The following is a 21,815-nucleotide window of genomic DNA, read 5'->3' on the forward strand; positions in this document are numbered from 1 at the left end:
TCATGCCACTGCACTCCAGCCTGGGTGACAGAGTGAGACTCTGTCTCAAAGAAAAAAAAAAAGTCACTCTTTACCTTCAATAGCATTCATAAAAAAGAGAGACACTGATTTGGTTCGGGTATCTGTCTCCTCCAAATCTCATGTTGAAATGTGATTCTCAATGCTGGAAGTGGGACCTGGTGGGAGGTGACTGGATCATGGGGGCCGATCCCTCAAGAACGTTTAGCATCAGCCCCTTGGTGATAAGTGAATTCTTGCTCAGCTAGTTCACGTTGAGATATGGTTGTTCACTGGGACCTACCCGCCTTGCTCTCTTGCTGCCACGCTTGTGATGTGGTGCACCTGTTCCCTCTTCTGCCGTGATAGTAAGTTTCCTGAGGCCCTTACCAGAAGCAGATGCCAACACCATGCTTTTTGTATACCCTGCAAACCGTGAGCCAACCAAACCTATTTTCTTTCTCTTTTTTTTCTTTTTTGAGATGGAGTTTCGCTCTTGTTGCCCAGACTGGAGTGCAATGGCGCAACGTTGGCTCACTGCAACCTCTGCCTCAGCCTCCCGAGTAGCTGAGATTACAGGCATGCGCCGCCACGCCTGGCTAATTTTGTATTTTTAGTAGAGACAGGGTTTCTCCATGTTGGTTAGGCTGGTCTCAAACTCCCAACCTCAGGTGATCCGCCTGCCTCGGCCTCCCAAAGTGCTGAGATTACAGGCGTGAGCCACGGCACCTGGCCCAAACCGCTTTTCTTTATAAAATATCAAGTCTCAGGTATTCCTTTATAGTAATGCAAACAGACTAATATGTACATAAAGCCCTACGCAAAGGTTTATGATGCCTTCATTAAAAGTGGTCTGCCTGAGTCTAGTATTTTGAAGTAGCTCTTGTTTTGGTGTCTCTATTAGTTATCTATTGTTGTGTAACAGATTATCTCAACACTTAGTAGTTTAAAATAAGAATGTTTAGCCGGGAGAGGTGGCTCAATCTGTAATCCCAGCACTTTGGGAGACTGAGGCAGGTGGATCACCTAAGGTCAGGAGTTCGAGACCAGCCATGGCCAACATGGTGAAACCCCATCTCTACTAAAAATACAAAAAATCAGCCGGGTGTGGTGGTGGGGGCCTGTAATCCCAGCTACTGGGGAGGCTAAGGCAGGAGAATCACTTGAATCCGGAAGGCAGAGGTTGCAGTGAGCCGAGATCACGCCACTGCACTCCAGCCTGGACAGTAAGAGCAAAACTCCCTCTCAAAAAAAAAAAAAAAAAATTATTCTCTCATACAGTTTCTGTGGGTCAGGGATCCAGAAATGGCTTAGATGAGTGGTTCTGACTCAGAGTCTCTCAGGAGGTCAAGACTATTGAATGGGGCCGGGGAAGCCACTTCCAAGGCGGCTCACTCACAGGCCTGGCAAGTTAGTGCTGGTTGTTGGCAAATGGCCTTACTTCCTTACCACATGGACCTATCCACAGGGGCTGCTTGATTGTCCCTATGACCCAGCAGCTCACTTCTCCCAGAGTGAATGACCCGAGAGAGAGAGCAAAGAGGAGGCCACATGACTCTTATAATCTATTCCCGGAACTCACACACCATCACTTCTGCCATATTCTCCGTTGGGAAAATTTAATATAAAGAATTATTACGGGAGATTAAGTACAAAAGGGCAAAGACAACTGTAAAGAAACAGGGCAGGGAACAGTGGCTCACGCCTGTAATCCCAGCACTTTGGGCGGCTGAGGCAGGAGGATCACTTGAGGTCAGGAGTTCAGGACCAGCTTGGCAACCTGGCAAGACTCTGTGTCTACAAAAACTAAAAAAAAAAAAAAAAATTAGGTGTGTGTGGAGGCATGTGCCTGTGGTCCCAGCTACTCAGGAGGCTGTGGTGAAAGGACTGCTTGAGTTCAGGAATTCATGGCTGCGGTGAGCTATCATCGTGCCATTGCACTCCCGCCTGGGTGACATTGCAAGACCTTGTCTTTAAAATAAATAAATAAATAAATAAATAAAAAAGAATACAGAATTAGCAGTTACAGGGAATAGCCAATAACTTTAGGGCTGAGCAAGTGCCCAAGGAAGGATCACTCCCCACCTCCTAGGCTGAGATTCAGACCTCACAGGAGAGAGGGTGGTTGTGGCCCACTGCACAAAGTTTGCTTTAATAGTTACAGGAGGTCCAGCAGGGCGTGGTGGCTCACACCTGTAATCCTAGCACTTTGGGGGGCTGAGGTGGGTGGATCACGAGGTCAGCAGTTCAAGACCAGCCTGGCCAACATGGTGTAAACCCCGTCTCTACTCAAAATACAAAAATTAGCTGGGCGTGGTGGCACGCATCTGTAATCCCAGCTACTTACGGGCGGCTGAGGCAGGAGAACCTGGGAGACGGAGGTTGCAGTAAGCCAAGATTGCGCCACTGCACTCCAGCCTAAGCAACAGAGTAAGACTCTGTCTCAGAAAAAGAAACAAAAAAAAGCCCAGGCGCGGTGGCTCAGGCCTGTATTCCCAGCACTTTGGGAGGCTGAGGCAGGTAGATCACGAGGTCAGGAGTTCAAGACTAGCCTGGCCAACATGGTGAAACCTTATCTCTACTAAAGATACAAAAAATTAGCCAGACTTGGTGGCACACGCCTGTAATCCCAGCTACTCAGGAGGCTGAGGCAGGAGAGTTGCTTGAACCCGGGAGGCGGAGGTTGCAGTGAGCCCAGGTCACGGCCACTGCACTCTGGCCTGGGTGACAGGACAAGACTCCATATATAAATATAAATATAAATATATAAATTATATATATATAAATATATATACATATAAAAAAAGTTACAGGTTGGGGCTGGAAAGCAGGAAATTGCCTACTGAGGTGCCACTAAACTCAATGGGAAGCCACCACCCTCTGAATGTCCCAGGACCCTTTGTGTGTGGGGAGGCAGGGATGGTTCTATAAGCCATTTGCTGCCATGTGCCACAAAGCAAGAAGGAAAAGGAAGTACACTGGAACCAGGATGAGAAGCCCCTTCATTCTGCCGTGTTCCTCTAGTGCTCTCTACTGACAAAGTTAACACTGTGCCAGCTGGCAGAGAAATATTTACAGGATCCTGCTCCATTATCTCAAAGCATGGAAAAGAAGGGTAGATTTGGAGCTATGAGGTTATAAATTGATGACAGGCACATACATGTTCTGCTGCAGAAGAATGTATTGATTACAGAGTGCTGTCCTGAGACCCCAGAAGGAGTGTTACATTGTCCACAGTTTATGTTATGCACCATTGTGCCTTTGTACAATCTAAGCAATTCTGGGTTCTGAACTGGACCTCAGGGGAATCACGACCTGTACCACTTTGCTATGATCATGTCTTGCAAACCTCAGTGAAGAGCTATCTGAAACACTGTGGGAAAATATGCCTCAGGGTGTTCTGCCTTTGTCTATGACCAAATCTAATCAACAGCTGCCATCAAGCCTGGAGCAATAAGAGCACCGGAGTTCTTGTTTGAGAAGAGGTGAGAGCAAGGTGATAAAGCCTTGGCTCAGCTTGCCTCTTTTTTTTTTTTTTTTTTTTTTTTACAGTATTCATCATTCAAACTTTTTTATTTACCATAATATTTAACAGTCTTTATGGGCTTAAATGTAGCAGATATCACCTGTGCATCAAGCATTACACTTCATTCCTTTAAGATTTGCTTCATCCTCACTCAAGCTGCTTGCCACCCTCCGATTTCTGGTCCAGTCTACTCTTGTTACTCTTCACCATGTAGATGAAGTAGGCAGGGGTCTCTTTTTCATTCACAGGTATGTTGCTAACTGGGCCTTATTGAAGCCTGGTCTGGTCTGCAACTTGTAGTGTCGTTTATAACGTCGTAGGGTGTTCACTTGCAGCTGGAACAGATCAACCTCTAAAAGAGCTGTTCTTGCTTCAGGCAGGTGGAGAGCACTCAGGAATGTCAGTGTCATGCTCGGGAGAATCTCCGCCATCGTCACTTGTCTTCCTCTTCCTTTTATTTCGGACACTCTGGATGAAATTTTTGTGAAAATCACAGATATATAGGTGCCTTACGCTCTTGTCGATGTCCAGCTTGAGTTTCTTCTATGAGATGCTCTTCTGGACCCTCTTGCTGAAGGAGGCGTTGCCCGCGGGCCGGACGCAGCGCTCGCCGTCCTCGATGAGGCAGCAGCTCTGGCCGTAGCCCGGGGCGGCGGCGGCTGGGGCGGCCGGGGGCCCTTCGCGGCTGTCCTCCTCCGTGCTGAAGCCGTTCATCTCCCCGCCCCGGGCCGGTCTCTCTGGGGGAGGGTCCCCCGTAGGCCACTCCGCGGCCGCGCTTGCCGCGGGGCAGGTCGCTGAGACCCCCGTAGCCGAGGGTCCCAGAGTCCGTCTCCAGCCCGGGCGCTGCCCTGCCCCACGTCCGAGAGGCCCGGCTCCCTCGGCCCCCGGCCCTCCGCCTCCGGAAGCCCCCTTCCTCCCGGCTCGAGGCCCCGGGGTCGGCTCCCGCGGCTCGCAGGGCCCCGCCGGGGGTCACCCGGAGGAGCCTTCTGCCGGGGCCCAGAACCGTAACCCTGCAGCTGGGGTGTCCGGGAGGGCGTCCCAGGAAACAGCCTCTCCCCAAGGACTCCGGGCCCGGGTTGCCAGGGGGTTTCGAAGGCCCCCGCCGGCTCCCGCCTTCTTTCGGCTGCGGGGCAAACTCGCTACCGGGCAGCTCCCCCGGAATGGCGCGGCCTCCTCGCGCGGGGCCCGGCCTCGAACCCGCGGCACCCGGGCCCCGCGGCTCGTCTGGCCCACTCCACCTCTGCAGCCACTCGGCTGCGCCCCGTGTCCCGCGGCAGCCCCTGGGCCGCCCGCCGAACGCGCCGCTAGCTTGCCTCTTATATAGCTTGGATGAGTTCTTTTATCATATATCTAGTGTTTGTTTATTTATTTATGTATTTATTTATTGTTGCTGTTTTGAGACAGGATCTTGTTCTATCACCCAAGCTGGTCTGGTACCCAAGCTGGTCATTCTGTCACCCAGGCTGGAATACAGTGGTGCAGTCATGGCTCACTGCACCCTTGACCTCTCAGGCTCAAGTGATCCTCCCACCTCAGCCTCCTGAGTAGTTGGAGCCACAAGCGTGAGCCACCATACTTGGCTAATTCCTATGTATGAGTTTTTAACCCCACTGAGCTCCTGGAATTTGACCTAATAATATTAGTACTTTTTTCCTTTTACGGCAGGATACAATTTTCTTTTCTTTTTCTTCGTAGATCATGGTGCAGCCACAGAGATGGTAGCCCCTCTCCATGCTCCCAGGGATGTGATTTTAATAAAAGGACAGAAACCTTGATTTATCTCCACTACAGTTCCAATGCCAGGGGATGCAAACTCAAATATCTATACAGGTTAGGGATGCAACTTAAATGAGTGAAGCATGCAGATACAAGACAAAAAGGAGTGATGGCAACTGTGAAAAACCATAGAATATATGCTTAAATAAAGGTAGTTGCTATTTAACCCCTGCATATTGTTGCCATGTAGATCTAATTGTCAGATATTCTAATTTTTCAAGAAAAGCTGGAAATTCAGATTTTTAAAACCTGAAACTATCAAGTTTTTAAAACAGTAAAAAAGACAGTATAGGACAAACATACGTATGTGGGGGGGGTCACATCCAGCTTGTGACTCCTACCCCATGCCTGTTTTTATACCCCTGTACAATCCCTTCCTACACTGACTATGGGTTTGGCCATACTACTAGTTTCGGCCAACGGGACATTACCAAGTGTGGTGCAACCAGAAGTTTGATAAGCATTTGTTCACTGGGGCTTGTCCTTTCTCAAGTCACTATGCAGACGTTTGAATGATAAAAAGCCACAGGGAGGAGAGGCCCTAGAAGATGAAAAGTCATTTTGAATGAGTTCCCAGCTGATTGCAGCTTATACCATGTGGGTCCCGGCTGAGCCCGGGTCAGCCCACACAATTGTAAAATCATAATAAACCATTGTTATTCTAAGCTACTAAGTCTTGGGCGGTTTGTTGTGTTGCAATAGGTAACTGAAATAGAGGTCATATCTAATCCCTTTGTTTTACTAATGAATGTCCTAAGGGCCATAGTGGAAGGGACCTGGTGAAATTCAGATAGCATGACAGTGGCAAGAACTTTCCAATTCTGTGCTCTTCCTATTGCTTTTCTTTCAATTCCTTTGGTGAAAAGCACCAGGTAAGGACTATGAAACTTCAAAGTCTACCTGCAGGGAACTTATACTGTGTCCTGAATGCATGCAAATTACTGTAACTTGGTCCTTGGTAATGGAAAGATTTCTAGGTCATCCAGCCTCTTTGACTTTATAGGTGCAGAGAATGCAAAAACACTTTGAGAAAGTGAAAAGCAGCCTCTGATACCTGGAAGCTGGCCTGATACAATCAGCCATGCCATGATGTTACTAGACCATAGCCTGGCCCTTATAGCTAGGCTTTGTGGTTTTCCTGTAGAATAAAAACAATTCCAAAGAACATCAACATCAGACGAGGTCATTCTGTGACCATGATAGATCCAGACAAATACAAGACCACTGTATAATGAGGTCTAAACACAGATAAAAAGATAAAACCTGATGATTGTCCAAACCACAAAAAATGATTCAACATACCCACTTGGCTAATATGAGGGAGTTGCTGCTGCATTTTTTTTTTTTTTTTCGTTTTTGAGACAAGGTCTGGCTCTATCACTCAGGGTACAGTGGAGTGGTGCGATCTCCATTCACTGCAACCTCCACTTCCTGGGCTCAAGCGATCCTCCCACCTCTGCCTCCCAAGTAACTGAGATGACAGGCGTGCACCACCAGGCCCGGTTCATTTTTGTATTTTTTGTAGAGGCGAGTTTCGCCATGTTGCCCAGGCTGGTCTGGAACTTCCGGGCTCAAGCAATTCGCCTGCCTCGGCTTACCAAAGTGTTGGGATTACAGGCGTGAGCCATCGCGCCCGGCCAGGATGCTGTTTCTTTATCTGCACAGCTTTAGCCTCAATCTAGAATTCCTTTCCTCTAGATAAGATGAACTGAGATGCTCAATCATGGAACGACCCTCTCTTCCTGACAGTATCTAATCCAGTGAAGCTCTCACTTCCTTAAACCCTCTCCCAAATCACTAACAACTCTTACCGAGAGGCCCCATCCTTCCTCAATGTGTGTTCTCAGTCACTGCAACTAGTAATAAACCCAGCTTGTTCAACGATCCGTGTCTTCCTGGTGGGATTTGGTTAGAGGGCACGGACAGACCTAAGTGACACAGAGTTGGAGGCTGAGTTCACTAGAAGGAGTCTCCGCTTGTGTGTTCCCTCTTAGCGACTCTTTTGGTTAATGTCTGTCGTCCCTCTACCAGAATTAAGCTCCAGGAGAACAGGGGCCTTGTCTGTCATGTTCAGAGCTGATCCTCAGTGCCTAGAAGGGTACGCAGCAGAAGCTGGATGCTTAAAAAATAACCATTTTCTGAACGAATGAGGGGCTCGATATACGCACGTTCCCTTTAATCTCGCAGCTCCTCGCAGATCGTGTGACATACAGACAGCACCACAGTACACTTCCCAAAACCCCCTCTTTCCCGAAGAAATCTCGAAACTCTCACTCCTGGGATGCCCATCCTCTCAGAGCCTCTTCCCTGGGCCGAGCTTCTCTCACTTGCTGGCCCCTTCCCACACCTGAGCCCCAGGCCTATACACCTTCCTAACGCCCCTAGAACCCACCTGTCTCCACCATCTGCCCCTACTATCAGACACTGCCGGACGGGCCGCGCAGCTACCTAGGCGTCTAGGGGGCACTGCGGCATGGACCGCGCATGTGCGGAAATAGGTCGCATACGCAGGACCTCCGACAAGTGAGGAGTTGCCTCGGAGTTTCCGTCCCGGTCCGGGCAGCCTTGGGCTGCCAGGAAGTCAGGAGAAGCTAGCCGGAAGGAGAACCCGGGCGCACGGCTTTCTGGGACACGTAGTCGTGGCGCTCTCAAGGCCCTACCATGAGCAAGCTCTTAACTCTTCAGGTCTGCACGTCCTACGTCCACAGTCCAGTGCTACTCTCAGCTCAAGAGTTCAGTTTCGGGCTGCCAAGAGCCAGCAACCTGGTGTCAGAGGCTCGGTCCCACAACGCTCTGCGGGCCGCGGCGCCTGCTGGGAGGTGTAGTCCCCGATCTGCGTACTGCGTTAGCCGAGGGGGAGGGCGGAGCTGCCGGCGGCCCGGGCGGGCTGGCAGCTAGAGTGGGTGCGATAGCCGCCTCCGCCTCTGCCGCCTCCGCCGTCGCCTCCTCCGCCCGGGCCGTTCGCTGCTGCGCGGGGAGAGCGAGGCGGGGCCGCCGGGGCCGCCATGGAGCCCGACTCGGTGATTGAGGACAAGACCATCGAGCTCATGGTGAGTGCGGCCCGCTGGACCGTCTGTGCTTCCGTCCGTCCGGCCCCGGGCGGGCCTGCCCACCTCAACGTCCGGTGCGAGGCCGGCTCTGGCCCTTCCCAGACGCCTCGGCCCAGACCCGGGCCCCCAGCCTTCCCTGGCCTCGGACCCGGCGCGGGCTCCTCTGATCCCTCGACATCTCCGGCCGGTCCTGGCCCGGCCCCCTCCATGCCCCTCGCTTCTCCCCCTCCTTCTGTCCCGTCTCCGGTCCCAGCTCTCGGACGACCCTCGCTCGTTTATGCTGTAGACTTAGGTCGCACTCGCTCTAGCACCCCATTCTCCTTCTTTTAGAAAGGGATTTTTTTTCTTTCCTCTGTTTCGGCCCAGGCCCGCACCGCGCTTGCAAGCCCCACTCAGGCCGAGTGAGATGGTGGGAAGGAGTACCGAGATGGGTCGGGGCCGCCTGGGCCTCCGCGTCCTAGGAGGGGTCTCAGCACCCACTCCCCAGCCTAGGTCTGTGTGGATGCCAGGATAGGCCCTATGGAGCTGGGGGGGCAGGGAGCTTTCGGGTTTGAGGCTGTGGCGGATAAGGAGGCCTCTTTCCCGGGCCTTGTGGTGTCCGGCTTCTCGGACAAAGGGTTTCCTACCCGGCAGAGAGGGATGTTTGCATAGCAAGGCCCCAGGTACTCGGGATTCCATCCTCCAGGAAAGAGAAGCCGCAACTTCACGTTTTCCAGAGCTGCTTTGGGAAATTGGGGATGAGTGGGGAGGGAGCCATCCTCATCACTGCCGCGAGTTCTTTTTTCTTAGAAAGAAAAAAAAAAAAAAGAGGGGAATCCTTGGCCCCCGGGGGAAGCGACCACTCTTCTGTTAGAAACCACTGGCCAGACTCCCCGGTCTGTGGACACCCTCTACCCTCCTCCGAAGCTTTAGGATTTGAAGTCAGAAGGGGTTTTTAGGGACAGGACCGTAAGAGAGTGGCTAGAAGTGAAGAATTTGCTAATTGGTGGATGATTTGGTGGAAGAAATAAAATATGGCAGATATTACCTGCCAATGTGAACATGAGGGAAATCAAACTGGGCTCTGGAGAGCTGGGAAGAGGAAGTCTGCATCAGCAAATGGACATGTCCAGGATTTCTTCCTGTGGAAGCCTTGACAGTTTCTTTGTATCTCTCCTAACACGGTAACAACTTCTTCCCCAGGGTTGAGAGGAGAGGTGGAAGAATCTACTTAACCCAGCAAAATGTTTTCCTAGCCAGATTTTCTTCAGTGTGAAAATGTTTATTGAGTCAGTGATTCCACTGGGTAGGGTTGGTGACATCAGAGCCGCTTCCCCCATTTAACGCTATAAATAATAAATGGTGACACTGAAAGTCTGTTGGATAGCTGCATGGTTTCTGTGGATGATGGTGTCTGGGGAGTTGAGATGCTTGTTTTAAAAATGGAAGTACAGTAGCATAAATACGGAGGCAGCTTAATGTTTGCTGTCCTTTGCATAATTCACAGAACTGGACTTCTCTAGCATTCTTGAAAGGCAGGAGGGAAAAAGAGAAACTGATAGTTTTTGATTTTTGCGTGCGTGTGTGTGTGTGTGTGCACGTGGGGTTGTTTTCAAAGGGATAATGTCACATGCTGAGTGATTTTTCCTTTTCAGCATAATTTATCATACTTGTAGTTAAGTGTTTGGTATTCTGTAACTTTTGTAGTGGGTTATTTTGGTAAATATCTTAAATCGACTAAGTATATTACATATTCTTAAGAATGTACACACAATGCATGTATTTACAACAGAAGTACTTCATATCGAAAAATTGTAACTTGGTGCGTCTTTGAAATTGGCTGTTCCCAGCTCCTTCCATTTCTATTCCTTTAAAAAATAACGAAAATGTATTTATTTTCAAAAGAATTATAAGAAATACGTTGTAACCCAAGTTAGTGTATGGTTACAAAATAAAAAAATAAAAACCTTTGGCCTAAATTCACTGGCTTCCTATGCTTATAACTTAAAAAGTTTTGATTTTACATGATAGCACTTGGCTTTGATCTGAAAAGAGATTTCAGCCTGTTAAGGACATTATAAACTGGGATTTAAACTGGAATTCTTAGAAAATTTAACAAAGAGTTTAGTTATATTACGATTAATTTTAAAATGGCCTTTAATTTAAGGATTTTGATATTTCCTGAAACGGATACCAGTTAAGACTCTTAGACAACCCTTATCATAAATTAAATATATGTATTTATTTTAGTAAAATAGCACAGGTGCTTAACAACTGATTGAGTAAATCCAGGATCTAGTGTAGGAAATAATGCCTTATAATCTAATTGCATGTGGCTTTCTGTTTTCACTGCGTTTAAATTACAGTTTCCAGAACTGGGTTAAAAACATTTTTTACATTGGTTTCAAGATAATACGATTGATGGAGGAAAAGGGGTTAAACTGATGGTGTTTTGAAAGCCTAAAGCATGAAATATTTTTAGATTTTTATGAGTCAGCTTCAGCACTCAAATATTTGTGATTGTGCTGCTTGTACCAGTTTGGCACTTAATGCTTAACAAGATAACTTTCATTTGCTGTTCCAAAGTGTGCTACATTAAAAAGAGGAAACACACTTCTTGGTTATTTCCATTTTCTAATCTTCATCCTTGTACTTTCCTTAATATTGATTCTTCTGTTTTTCCTGGCATTTTTGATAAGTATATTAGGAAATAAAGCTGGTGATAGCAGAATAGTTAAATTTCTAAAATATAACCCCCACTTTGACTCCTACCGCTGCCTGAGGCCTGGGTCCACAAAGGTTGCTTCTCCTACTGACCCACTCTATAGGATTCAGATTTTAATATTATTAAAGTCTATAAACTCTTAATTTAGACCCTGAATTTACAGTTGCTAATGGTAAATAATTTAACCGCCAGATGACTTTTAGGGCCTTATATTGGCCCAGTGCTATACCTGTTACTGGGCCTATTTTTCCAAACTTCTGAGTTTGGTAAAATTCGCCTTATGAATGAGGCAGAAAACTAGTAATTCATTTTGGAAATATGTAAAGTTTATCAGGCTATGTTCAATGGACTTCGTTGGAAAGAATGAGAACGGTACAATATGTATCACGTGGTATTTATTAACCTTTGAGTTAGGAATATGACTTGATTTTCAGGCACTCATCACTAGAAAGCACTCACAAGAGCTTCTGATTGGAAGAGAAAGATGATTAGATTACCCTGTAAGAAGCCAGCAGAAATTGATGCTATCGCTTTAGGAAAGGCGATCCTGCCTCCTCCATGGGTATGAGTGAATCCCATCTTCCCTTTACACAATTAATGGACGGTTTATGATTAATTGTTAAATGACTTCCCTTTTTGCTAAGTGACCTTAAGTGAGTCATTTCCCTTCTGTCTTACCTCTTAAGTGGCTGTATTACTTGTTGAATGAAGTAATATAGGTTAAAATACACTGATCCTTATTAAGAAGGTGTGGGCAGGTGCGGTGGCTCACGCCTGTAATCCTAGCACTTCAGGAGGTGGGAGGATTGCTTGAGCCCAGGAGTTTGAGACCAGCCTAGGCAACATAGCAAGACCTGTCTCTACAAAAAATAAAAAAATTAGCCAGGCATAGTGGTTCACTCCTATAGTCCCTGCTGCTCAGGAGCCTGAGGTGGGGAGGATTGCTTGAGCCCAGGAGTTTGAGGTTGCAGTGAGCTGTGATTGTGCCACTGCACTCCAGCCTGGGTAACAGAGCAAGACACTCTGAAGAAAAAAAAAAGAAAAAAGAAAGAAACGAATAAACGAAGTTACTGGAAATGTTGTCCTTTTTTCTTTTTGGATCTTGTTTTTTCTTCCTGTCATTGACTTTCTCAGGGGGTGAGTGGGGTTGTTTAGTGACTTCATCAAGAAATTGGATATTACTTTGTCACCATCCTTCTTCTCATGTAGCACACCACTAGAGGTGCTAACTTACTGAATGCAGACTCAGTGGACACAGGTTTCAATAGGGTCCAAATGAATAAACCACACACACACACACACACACACACACACATATTTACATAAAATATATGGACTTCACTGACCTGCCTAAAGAGGCTGGGGCTCAAGTATATCAATTTTTGCCCCTAATTTTGCAGTAGGTTAGATATCCTTTCAGATTTAACATGGATCAACATGTTCCTGCACACTTCTGGGCTCTTGACTGCTATAGTCTGTCTCCTGGAAACAGAGAGCTAGCCCAGGAGAATCACTCGGCCATTACATAGATTCACAACAGCACATATATGCCTTTTACTAGTGTTGTTTGAGCCTATGAATTCTAGAAACAAAATTATCTGCCCTGTAAGATCTGTGGGATCCTGGGTTCCACCTTGTGATATTTGTTCTTCATAGAAAAGGAAGCATTTTAAGTCCTAGTGATTCCAACTCCAGTCTTCCTTTGTATTCCATTCTCCCTTATGGCTTTTCTGCCTACTTTCCTCTCTTACTGTATATTCTAGCACATGGAGGACCATGGTCCTCCAAATTCTGCTCACACGTTTCCTTTGTCAGCACTGATAGGAATGGACCTAAGCCCATTTACTGAAGGCTACTGATATTTATCAAAAGGATCTAATAGGTGGTTCTCTGGCCAAATTGGCTTAGGTTATATCTCAGCAATCTTCTCTTTCATTTATGCTAATGAAGTCCTATCCACCCGTAAAACACAATAGGTGCCACCTCTTTTGATGTCAGTTTATATTATGGTAGCAGAGACCATCTGGTATTTGTGTCTATATAGCACTGCCTATATGACACTCAAATGAAATGAATGAATTCTGGCACTTTGTATTTATCCTGTAGCACTTAACGCATTTCAGGCTTGTATTATAGTTACCTGTTTGTGTCCTCTGTTGAATGATAAACTCCTCATGGGAAGGGCTGGGGCCTTAATTATCTTCCTGTGACACACAGTTCCTTCATACACACGGTGTCTTCTTTGTGGTAGGCTTTCAGGAAATGTTGGGTTGAATTTTCCTGGTGGTCATTTTCAGACATTATTGCCTTTTGCCTGTGTCTTAACTATCCTCTTTTCTAAACATTTTCACCCACATTACTAATTCTCACAATAATCAGTTCCTAACTTTTATGGGACTTATCATATCATCCTATTATGTTATAAAAACTTGTGGTTGTGCCTAAACTCTTCTTCTAGAGGCTGTGTTTGATTGCCCTGTTACTCCTCAGCACATGGGTGCTCAATATGGATTTAAATTAATGTTAGGTTTTCTTTCATGCAGTGAAATCTTTTAAGATTTCCTTCTGAGTATCTTAAGACAAAGGTAGAGATGAATAGAGAAGAAAGATGGGGAGGGGGAAGAGGTGGGTGGTGTGTGGTTCATAGGACATCCATAGACATATTAACCATTATTTACAGACTTTCCACACATACAGATTGATTTACATAGAACTCAGAGATTGGCTGTTAGCAAAGAATTGAGGAAACTGAATACTTTTTGCATCAGTTGGTGCAGGTTTGCCAAATAGTTGATAAGCTCCAAGGGCTCCATGACCTTAGAAAAGCATGGTTTAGCAGAAAGGGCATCGGCTTTGAAGTGAAACACCTGAGTTTGTATCCTAGCTCTGTCACTTGCTAGCTGTGTGACGTAAAGAAAGGTAACCTTTCTGCAGTATGATTTTATTATATGTAAAAATAAATAAGAAAACTTAGGTATTGGTCTGAGTTGTTGGGAGGATTATATGAGAGATGTGTGTGAAAGGACTTTGCAGAGGCTTGCTTTTCTTCAAATGCTGACCATACTAACTTTCCCCACAAGTGTACAGGGACCTTAAAGCAAAGTCAAGACAGATGGTGTGGAAACGGTTTTTATTTTTTTCTCCTGAGTTGCGCATGTCTTTGTTTGTGAGGCTTTACAGAAGACTAACATTTAGTTGCTTTTAGCCATACGTTTAATGAGCCATCTTTGGGAAAAACAATGAAATTATACAGAGTCAATACTGTCTTGGAAAATCTGGGAGGTACTATTTCAATGACTACCAATTTGGCGTAATTAGATCTATGCTGTAACTACAGAGAGAACCCACCCAGTCTTATTTTTATACCTGGTATCCTGACAGAAAGAGACTGGTGATTAGTTTATATTGACATTGAGCATTGGGATTTATGTTTGATCGGTTTAGTTTAGACTGACCAAATTGTGATTTTTGAATTCTTATTCTTATCATCATCAAAGCTGATGGTTTTAACTTGAACAGAATAAGCAGTGAGAATTCATACAAGATTTCCTTCTGAGTTGTATTGTTCATTGAATTAGTTGACAATGGGGGAAGAAACTTGTTGGTTAAGAATGTGCTGGTTACCCTTGGTTAGTTTCTGCTGATCACAATTGCTTAAGAGGAAGTTTGTCTTTGTAGGCAAATGAGAGACAGACCAGGAAGACCTGACAATCCAGCAGGGTATCTCTAACCTCGTTCTTACTGTTTTAATGAAACTAAAAGATGGAAGAGTTCTGTGATGTCAGCGGGAAGCATTTTTAGGAAATTCCCTCTCAGGTTGAGTCAACAATGAAGGTCTTCACAAAATGGAAAGCTGTGAAGTATAAACACTGGGACATTAACAGGAAAAATAATAATAAAAAAAAGCTTTGGCTCTTTGGCTTGTGATAGAGAGGTGTGTAAATATAAGCATATTGAATGTAGGAAACCATTGTGTAGTAAAAAGCCTCTGATCCACAGAAGAAAAAGACTGAGGTTCTACTATTGTGAAAAAGGAACTTGAGTAATTTTTAATGTTTATTTTTTTAGGAGTTAACTGGAGAACATTGAACCAGTTTTGGTAACTAACAATAAAATATATTTTGGCTCTCTGAAATGACTACATGATAGATTCAAAGAGAAAGGGGGCAGAGGGGCAGGAAGAACTCAGCCCTGACACTCCTCACCTGGCATCTGTTAATCTTTGTATTATTAGCATAAGGCCTGCCAGCAATTAGGCATTGAAGAAATATATATATATATATATATATATTTTTTTTTTTTTGAAGGGAAGGGAGAAAAATTAACTCACTAGTACAGGGGAAAAGCCTGAGGATTCAAGAGGTCCAGAAATGAGTCTGTTAGTCAAATGGCTGTGGTTGTGTTTTGTGTTTTGCTGTCACTCGTTTTGCATTTTGGATAGTTGTACCTTTAAAAGCATAGTATACTGTTTTAGCAGTTAGCTACTAGCCATAGTTCACTAGCTGCTTCTGTCAAGATTGGGTTTCCAGTTTATTCTTAGGCTTAAGAGTAATACCACTTAATGGGAGAGACTTGAGAACTCATTATTTGCTTGGGATTTTACTTTTGTGATCTCCTTAAAGTTGTGAATCTTAAGATATTTTCATCTGATTGTTATGGTGAGGTTAATCATAGACCGGTATTTCAGTCACTTTAATTGCTTTACCTACAATATGAACAATCGGAACATCTTTAAGAGTCATTGCCTGTGGACTGTCAACAAATCTTAGAATTTAAAAATTACTTGGGTTCAGCTGGATTTGAGATTCTTTGTCACAGTTACAATCTTTGCTGCTAAACACAAAGACTACTTGAGTACCATTATAGTGTGTCTTGCCACAATCTTTTTTTTTTTTTTTTTTTGAGACGGAGTCTTGCTCTGTTACCCAGGCTGGAGGACAGTGGCACGATCTCAGCTCACTGCAACCTGTCTCCTGGGTTCAAGTGATTCTCCTTCCTCAGCCTCCCGAGTAGCTGGGATTGTAGGCATGTGCCACCAGGCCCAGCTAATTTTTGTATTTTTAGTAGAGATGGGGTTTCACCATGTTGGTCAGGCTGGCCTCAAATTCCCGACCTCAAGTGATCTGCCCACCTCGGCCTCCCAAAGTGTTGGGACTACAGGTGTGAGCCGTCGAGCCCAGCCTATAATGTGTTTTGTTTTAGCATTAATATTGTGGGCTTTAGGCTGGGCATGGGGGCTCACACCTGTAATCCCAGCCCTTTGGGAGGCCAAGGTAGGCAGATCGCTTGAGCTTAGGAGTTCGAGGCCAGCCTGGGCAACATGGTGAAACCTTGTCTCTACTTGAAAAAAAAATCATGGGCTTTAGAATTGCATGGCTCTTTGTTAATTAAATGCTTTTTAAGTGGCAAGATCTAGGGAATTAACCCTTTCAGGATGGCCCAACTGATTCATCTAGGCTGAAATATTTACTCTTCTGTATTTTCATAGTTCTCCATTTTGATGTTAATTAATTTAGGACCTTTGAGAGTAAAGCTTGATTTCTTCTCCTCTCTCAGAAATCATGGGCTTTCTGACCCTTGAACTGTGGAGTCCATAGTGCTCCATGAAAAGGGCATGGGCTCTACTACCTAGTAGATGTGGGACTTTGGACAGGTTACTTCTTTCTGCTCATCTTTTTTGAGAATTAAATATGGGTAATTAATGTAAAGGGCTTGGCCAAGTAGTAGCTCTTCAATAAGGTGGGTATTACTATAATTAGTGCAGGAGCATTTTGGCTATAATGTAGCAATTGAGGAAGTAGCAAATTTATGTTCAAGTAAGTTCAGTCTTTTTGTTTTTATCTTTGTTGTCCTGTTGAATGCCTTTTCTCTCTCCCTTTTAGTTTGTTTAGAATTTGCAGTCTAATTTGATATGGTAGAAAAAGAACTGATATAATATGGACAGGACTTAGTATTTAATGGTGTCACCTAGTAAATTGTTTATTAGCGTTCTTTATGATTTTTCCCAGTTTACGTGGTGATTGGCCATTGTACGGGACTGGCCTTTACTGAGTCAGAAGTTCAGTCTTCAGTTAGATGTTTTGAAGCACACTGTATTTTATTTTTATTATTATTATTTTTTTTGCCTTTTCTTTTTTTTTTATTTTTCTTTTTTTTTTTATTATACTTTAGGGTTTTAGGGTACATGTGCACAATGTGCAGGTTTGTTTTAGGGTTTTAGGGTACATGTGCACAATGTGCAGGTTTGTTACATATGTATCCATGTGCCATGTTGATTTCCTGCACCCATTAACTCGTCATTTAGCATTAGGTGTATCTCCTAATGCTGTCCCTCCCCCCTCCCCCCACCCCACAACAGTCCCCGGAGCGTGATGTTCCCCTTCCTGTGTCCATGAGTTCTCATTGTTCAATTCCCACCTATGAGTGAGAACATGCGGTGTTTGGGTTTTTGTCCTTGCGATAGTTTACTGAGAATGATGTTTTCCAGTTTCATCCATGTCCCTACAAAGGACGCGAACTCATCATTTTTTATGGCTGCATAGTATTCCATGGTGTATATGTGCCACATTTTCTTAATCCAGTCTATCGTTGTTGGACATTTGGGTTGGTTCCAACTCTTTGCTATTGTGAATAGTGCCGCAATAAACATACGTGTGCATGTGTCTTTATAGCAGCATGATTTATAGTCCTTTGGGTATATACCCAGTAATGGGATGGCTGGGTCAAATGGTATTTCTAGTTCTAGATCCCTGAGGAATCGCCACAGTGACTTCCACAATGGTTGAACTAGTTTACAGTCCCATCAACAGTGTAAAAGTGTTCCTATTTCTCCACATCCTCTCCAGCACCTGTTGTTTCCTGATTTTTTAATGATGGCCATTCTAACTGGTGTGAGATGGTATCTCACTGTGGTTTTGATTTGCATTTCTCTGATGGCCAGTGATGAGGAGCATTTCTTCATGTGTTTTTTGGCTGCATAAATGTCTTCTTTTGAGAAGTGTCTGTTCATGTCCTCTGCCCACTTTTTGATGGGGTTGTTTGTTTTTTTCTTGTAAATTTGTTTGAGTTCATTGTAGATTCTGGATATTAGCCCTTTGTCAGATGAGTAGGTTGCAAAAATTTTCTCCCATTGTGTAGGTTGCCTGTTCACTCTGATGATAGTTTCTTTTGCTGTGCAGAAGCTCTTTAGTTTAATTAGATCCCATTTGTCAATTTTGGCTTTTGTTGCCATTGCTTTTGGTGTTTTAGACATGAAGTCCTTGCCCACGCCTATGTCCTGAATGGTATTGCCTAGGTTTTCTTGTAGGATTTTAATGGTTTTAGGTCTAACATATAAGTCTTTAATCCATCTTGAATTAATTTTTGTATAAGGGAAGCACACTGTATTTTAGCTAAGAGTAGAGGATTTGGGTAATATGTAGATAGGATGTCTTATATGTAGCAAACCAAAACATTTCTTTGTTAGGTACCTAAATAAATATCTTTATGGTAGATATTTAAGCCCTCTCGTATCATTATTTTTGGCTGACAAACTATTTTTCTAATGGTGGAGGAGCTGTCTTAGGAAATGGATGAGGAAGTTCAGGGCAGCTGAATGGTCTAGTACAATTTATATGGATGATAGGGTAGGTTTTTTTAGCTGCTCTCATTTGGAAGTTGCATGCTGTTTATCATAAGTAAATGTTAATATTAGGGATGTTCCATTATTTGTTACGAGTTTTGTATCCTTTCAACACAGAGGTGAGGAATGCTGCTGCAGGCATTTTATGCCAAATAGCTGACTCAGGGGTTATAACTTTTTTCCTGTGCCTCAGATCCACCATTCCATTGACCCTTCCTTCCATTTCTCGGAGGCTGTCCTTTGCCGCTGGTGCCATGGTGGGTGTATGGATTGCTTTCTGTCTTTCAACAGTTACCGAAGTGCATGTTTGGGATTTTGTTGAAGAAAGCTGGATACAGTAAACGGAAAGAATCTTGGAAGATGCTTGACTGCTGTCTTTTCTCAGACTAGTCTGAAAGGGAAAACCCCCATTCATTCTGGATTGGTGGATCTGAAGTACAAAATATTTTCCAGGTAAGCAATTACCCTGTATTGTTTTGTTTTGTGGAACTCAACTCGCTGAAAGAAATTTTGAAAAATATTTTTCCTTATTTCTTTTGTCCATTAATAGGGAAAGGGAGAAATAGTAGACGTTTGTGCGTAGTGTCATGTTTGGCCATGTTTGGGTGTGGATCAGTGAAGGTATATGTGTCTGAATTGCTGGTAAAAACTTTGTTTTACTGTACGAAGTGCAGTTATTATTATCTTTGAGACATTAGGTCGCTCAGGCTGGACTGCAGTGGCACGAACATGGCTTACTACAGCCTTTACTTCTTGGCCTCACACGATCGTCCTGCCTTAGCCTCGCAGGTAGCTGGGACCACAGGCATGTGTCACTATGCTCAGCTAATTTCTTTTTTGTAGAAACAGGGTCTCACCGTGTTGCCCAGACTGGTCTTGAACTCCTGGGCTCAAATGATTTGCCTGCCTTGGCCTCCCAAAGTGTTGGAATTACAGACATGAGCCACCACGCCTAACTCAGTTATTTTTATTGTAAGCCCAAATAGTTTTTATTTATAGTCTAATAGGAAATACAGTAAACAGGGACATATATTGTTGAGGGAATAGCTTGTAAAATATGGAAAACAAATGGTAATTTTGAGGCATTCTCACATTATTTATATAATAGTTAATACCTGGTCAAAATATTTTTTGCGTTTTCGTGTAAAGTGGTGGTACTTTATTCTGAGGTCTCTTGGCGGGTTGTCTTGGGGAGGTTTACTAACTGTAGCAACTGCTTATTGAGAGCAAGTGCTACATGCCAGTTACCTTTGTATGCACTTTACTTATATTACTTAATTGGCACAGTGCTTCACCTGCATTTTACAGCTAGTGAAATGGAGCTCATAAGCATAAAGTGCCAGTTACTCAGGTCATACAGCTAGGAAATGGTAGAACCAAGCTTTAAGCTTGGGTTTAGGTGCCCTCAAAGCTCTGACTCTTTCTGTCTTACTACACTTGATGAAGTTTGTACTTCAACCTTTAGATTTTCAAATTGCCTGTCTGCAGGAGCAAGGTGTGATTTTCTTTTTTTTTTTTTTTGGGACGGAGTCTCGCTCTGTCACCCAGGCTGGAGTGCAGTGGCGCAATCTCGGCTCACTGCAAGCTCCGCCTCCCGTGTTCACGTCATTCTCCTGCCTCAGCCTCTCCGAGTAGCTGGGACTACAGGCGCCCGCCACCACGCCCGGCTAATTTTTTTGTATTTTTAGTAGAGACGGGGTTTCACCGTGGTCTCGATCTCCTGACCTCATGATCCGCCCGCGTTGGCCTCCCAAAGTGCTGGGATTACAAGCGTGAGCCACCGCGCCCGGCCGGTGTGATTTTCTACAACACGTTTCCACTCAAAGAACACATGCTGGGTCATTGTTTGGCATGGTATTTTAATAATTTAATATGTTTTTTTTTTTTTTTGAGGCGGAGTCTCGCTCTGTCACCCAGGCTGGAGTGCAGTGCCGCGATCTCCGCTCACTGCAAGCTCCGCCCCCCGGTTCATGCCATTCTCCTGCCTCAGCTTCCCTAGTAGCTGGGACTATAGGCACCCGCCACCACGCCTGGCTAATTTTTTTGTATTTTTAGTAGAGATGGGGTTTCACCGTATTAGCCAGGATGGTCTCGATCTCCTGACCTCGTGATCCGCCCACCTCAGCCTCCCAAAGTGCTGGGATTACAGGCGTGAGCCCCCACGCCTGGCCCATTTAATATGATTAAATGCTTGCTTACTGAAAAATCAGATCTTCAGTCAGTTCATCAAGTGAATGTAAAGGTAATTTAGGGAGTATAGGAGAGACAATGCATTTAAATATCAAGATGTGCTTTATACAGGGAAGTATCACTTGGTCCAGTGAACTCAAACCTGTACCTTCTCAGTTCCTCCTCAGTATTTACTATTTAAATAGCTCAGTAGTTCATTATGTAGACTTCTTTTGGCCTGTGGTTTGTCATCCTTACAAGTAAGGCATTGTCAGGCAACATTCTTGAAAACGTGGCTTTTTTCGGTATTTAATATTCTTTCTGGAGAACATCGTACTCCCTTTCATCTTAAAAAATTTTTCTTTTTATTGTAGACGGACATTCTGACTTTGTGATCCTTGTTTTAATACTTTCACATTTGCTAATATTTCTCCTCTGGTGAGATTGTGGCTCACTGCAACCTTTGCCTCCCAGGTTCAAGTGATTTTGGTATCTCAGCTGCCCAAGTAGCTGGGATTACAGGTGCGTGCCACCATGCCCAGCTAATTTTTGAATTTTTAGTAGGTACGGGGTTTCGCCTTGTTGGCCAGGCTGGTCTCAAACTCCTGGCCTCAAGTAATCTGCCTGACTTGGCCTCCTGAAGTGTTGGGATTACAGATGTGAGCCATTTTTCACCTTGTCTTCTGAAGGATAGTCAGGACAGTCTGGTGGTGGTGGTGGTGGTGGTGGTAGTAATGGTACTAGTAGTAGAAGTAATAGTTAATACTGGGCACTTATTCTTTATTGAGCATGATTCTAGATATTTTATACATATAAACTTATCCTTATACAGGTTGAGTATCCCTTGTCTAAAATGCTTGGGATCAGAAGTGTTGAGAATTTTGAATTTTTTTCAGATTTTTGAATATTTGCTGTATGCGGATTCAGCATTCCTAATCTAAAATCTGAAATCCGGAAAGTTTCAATGAGCAT

The 21,815-nt window shown here is 44.5% G+C and overlaps 1 protein-coding gene and 1 pseudogene across 7 annotated transcripts in view; one reads left to right on the plus strand and one right to left on the minus strand.

Moving 5' to 3' along the window:
* Positions 1–3,160: 3,160 nt before the first annotated feature.
* LOC129485679 (histone deacetylase complex subunit SAP30L-like) lies at positions 3,161–5,221 on the minus strand (annotated as a pseudogene).
* The window catches only part of FBXW11 (F-box and WD repeat domain containing 11), a 148,258-nt gene continuing 131,662 nt past the window's right edge, over positions 5,220–21,815 (plus strand). For 4 of the 7 annotated variants that reach the window (XM_055285245.2, XM_055285246.2, XM_055285247.2 and 1 more), the window contains exon 1: positions 8,104–8,349. In XM_055285245.2, coding sequence (XP_055141220.1) covers positions 8,305–8,349 — 45 coding nt within the window. In that variant the 5' untranslated portion in view covers positions 8,104–8,304. Of the gene's footprint in view, positions 8,350–18,968; positions 19,128–21,815 lie in introns of those variants that run through there. The other 3 variants (XM_055285248.2, XM_055285253.2, XM_055285250.2) reach the window with 2 other exon arrangements.

Source organism: Symphalangus syndactylus, chromosome 7 (assembly GCF_028878055.3).
Source record: "Symphalangus syndactylus isolate Jambi chromosome 7, NHGRI_mSymSyn1-v2.1_pri, whole genome shotgun sequence".
Lineage (NCBI taxonomy): Eukaryota > Metazoa > Chordata > Mammalia > Primates > Hylobatidae > Symphalangus > Symphalangus syndactylus.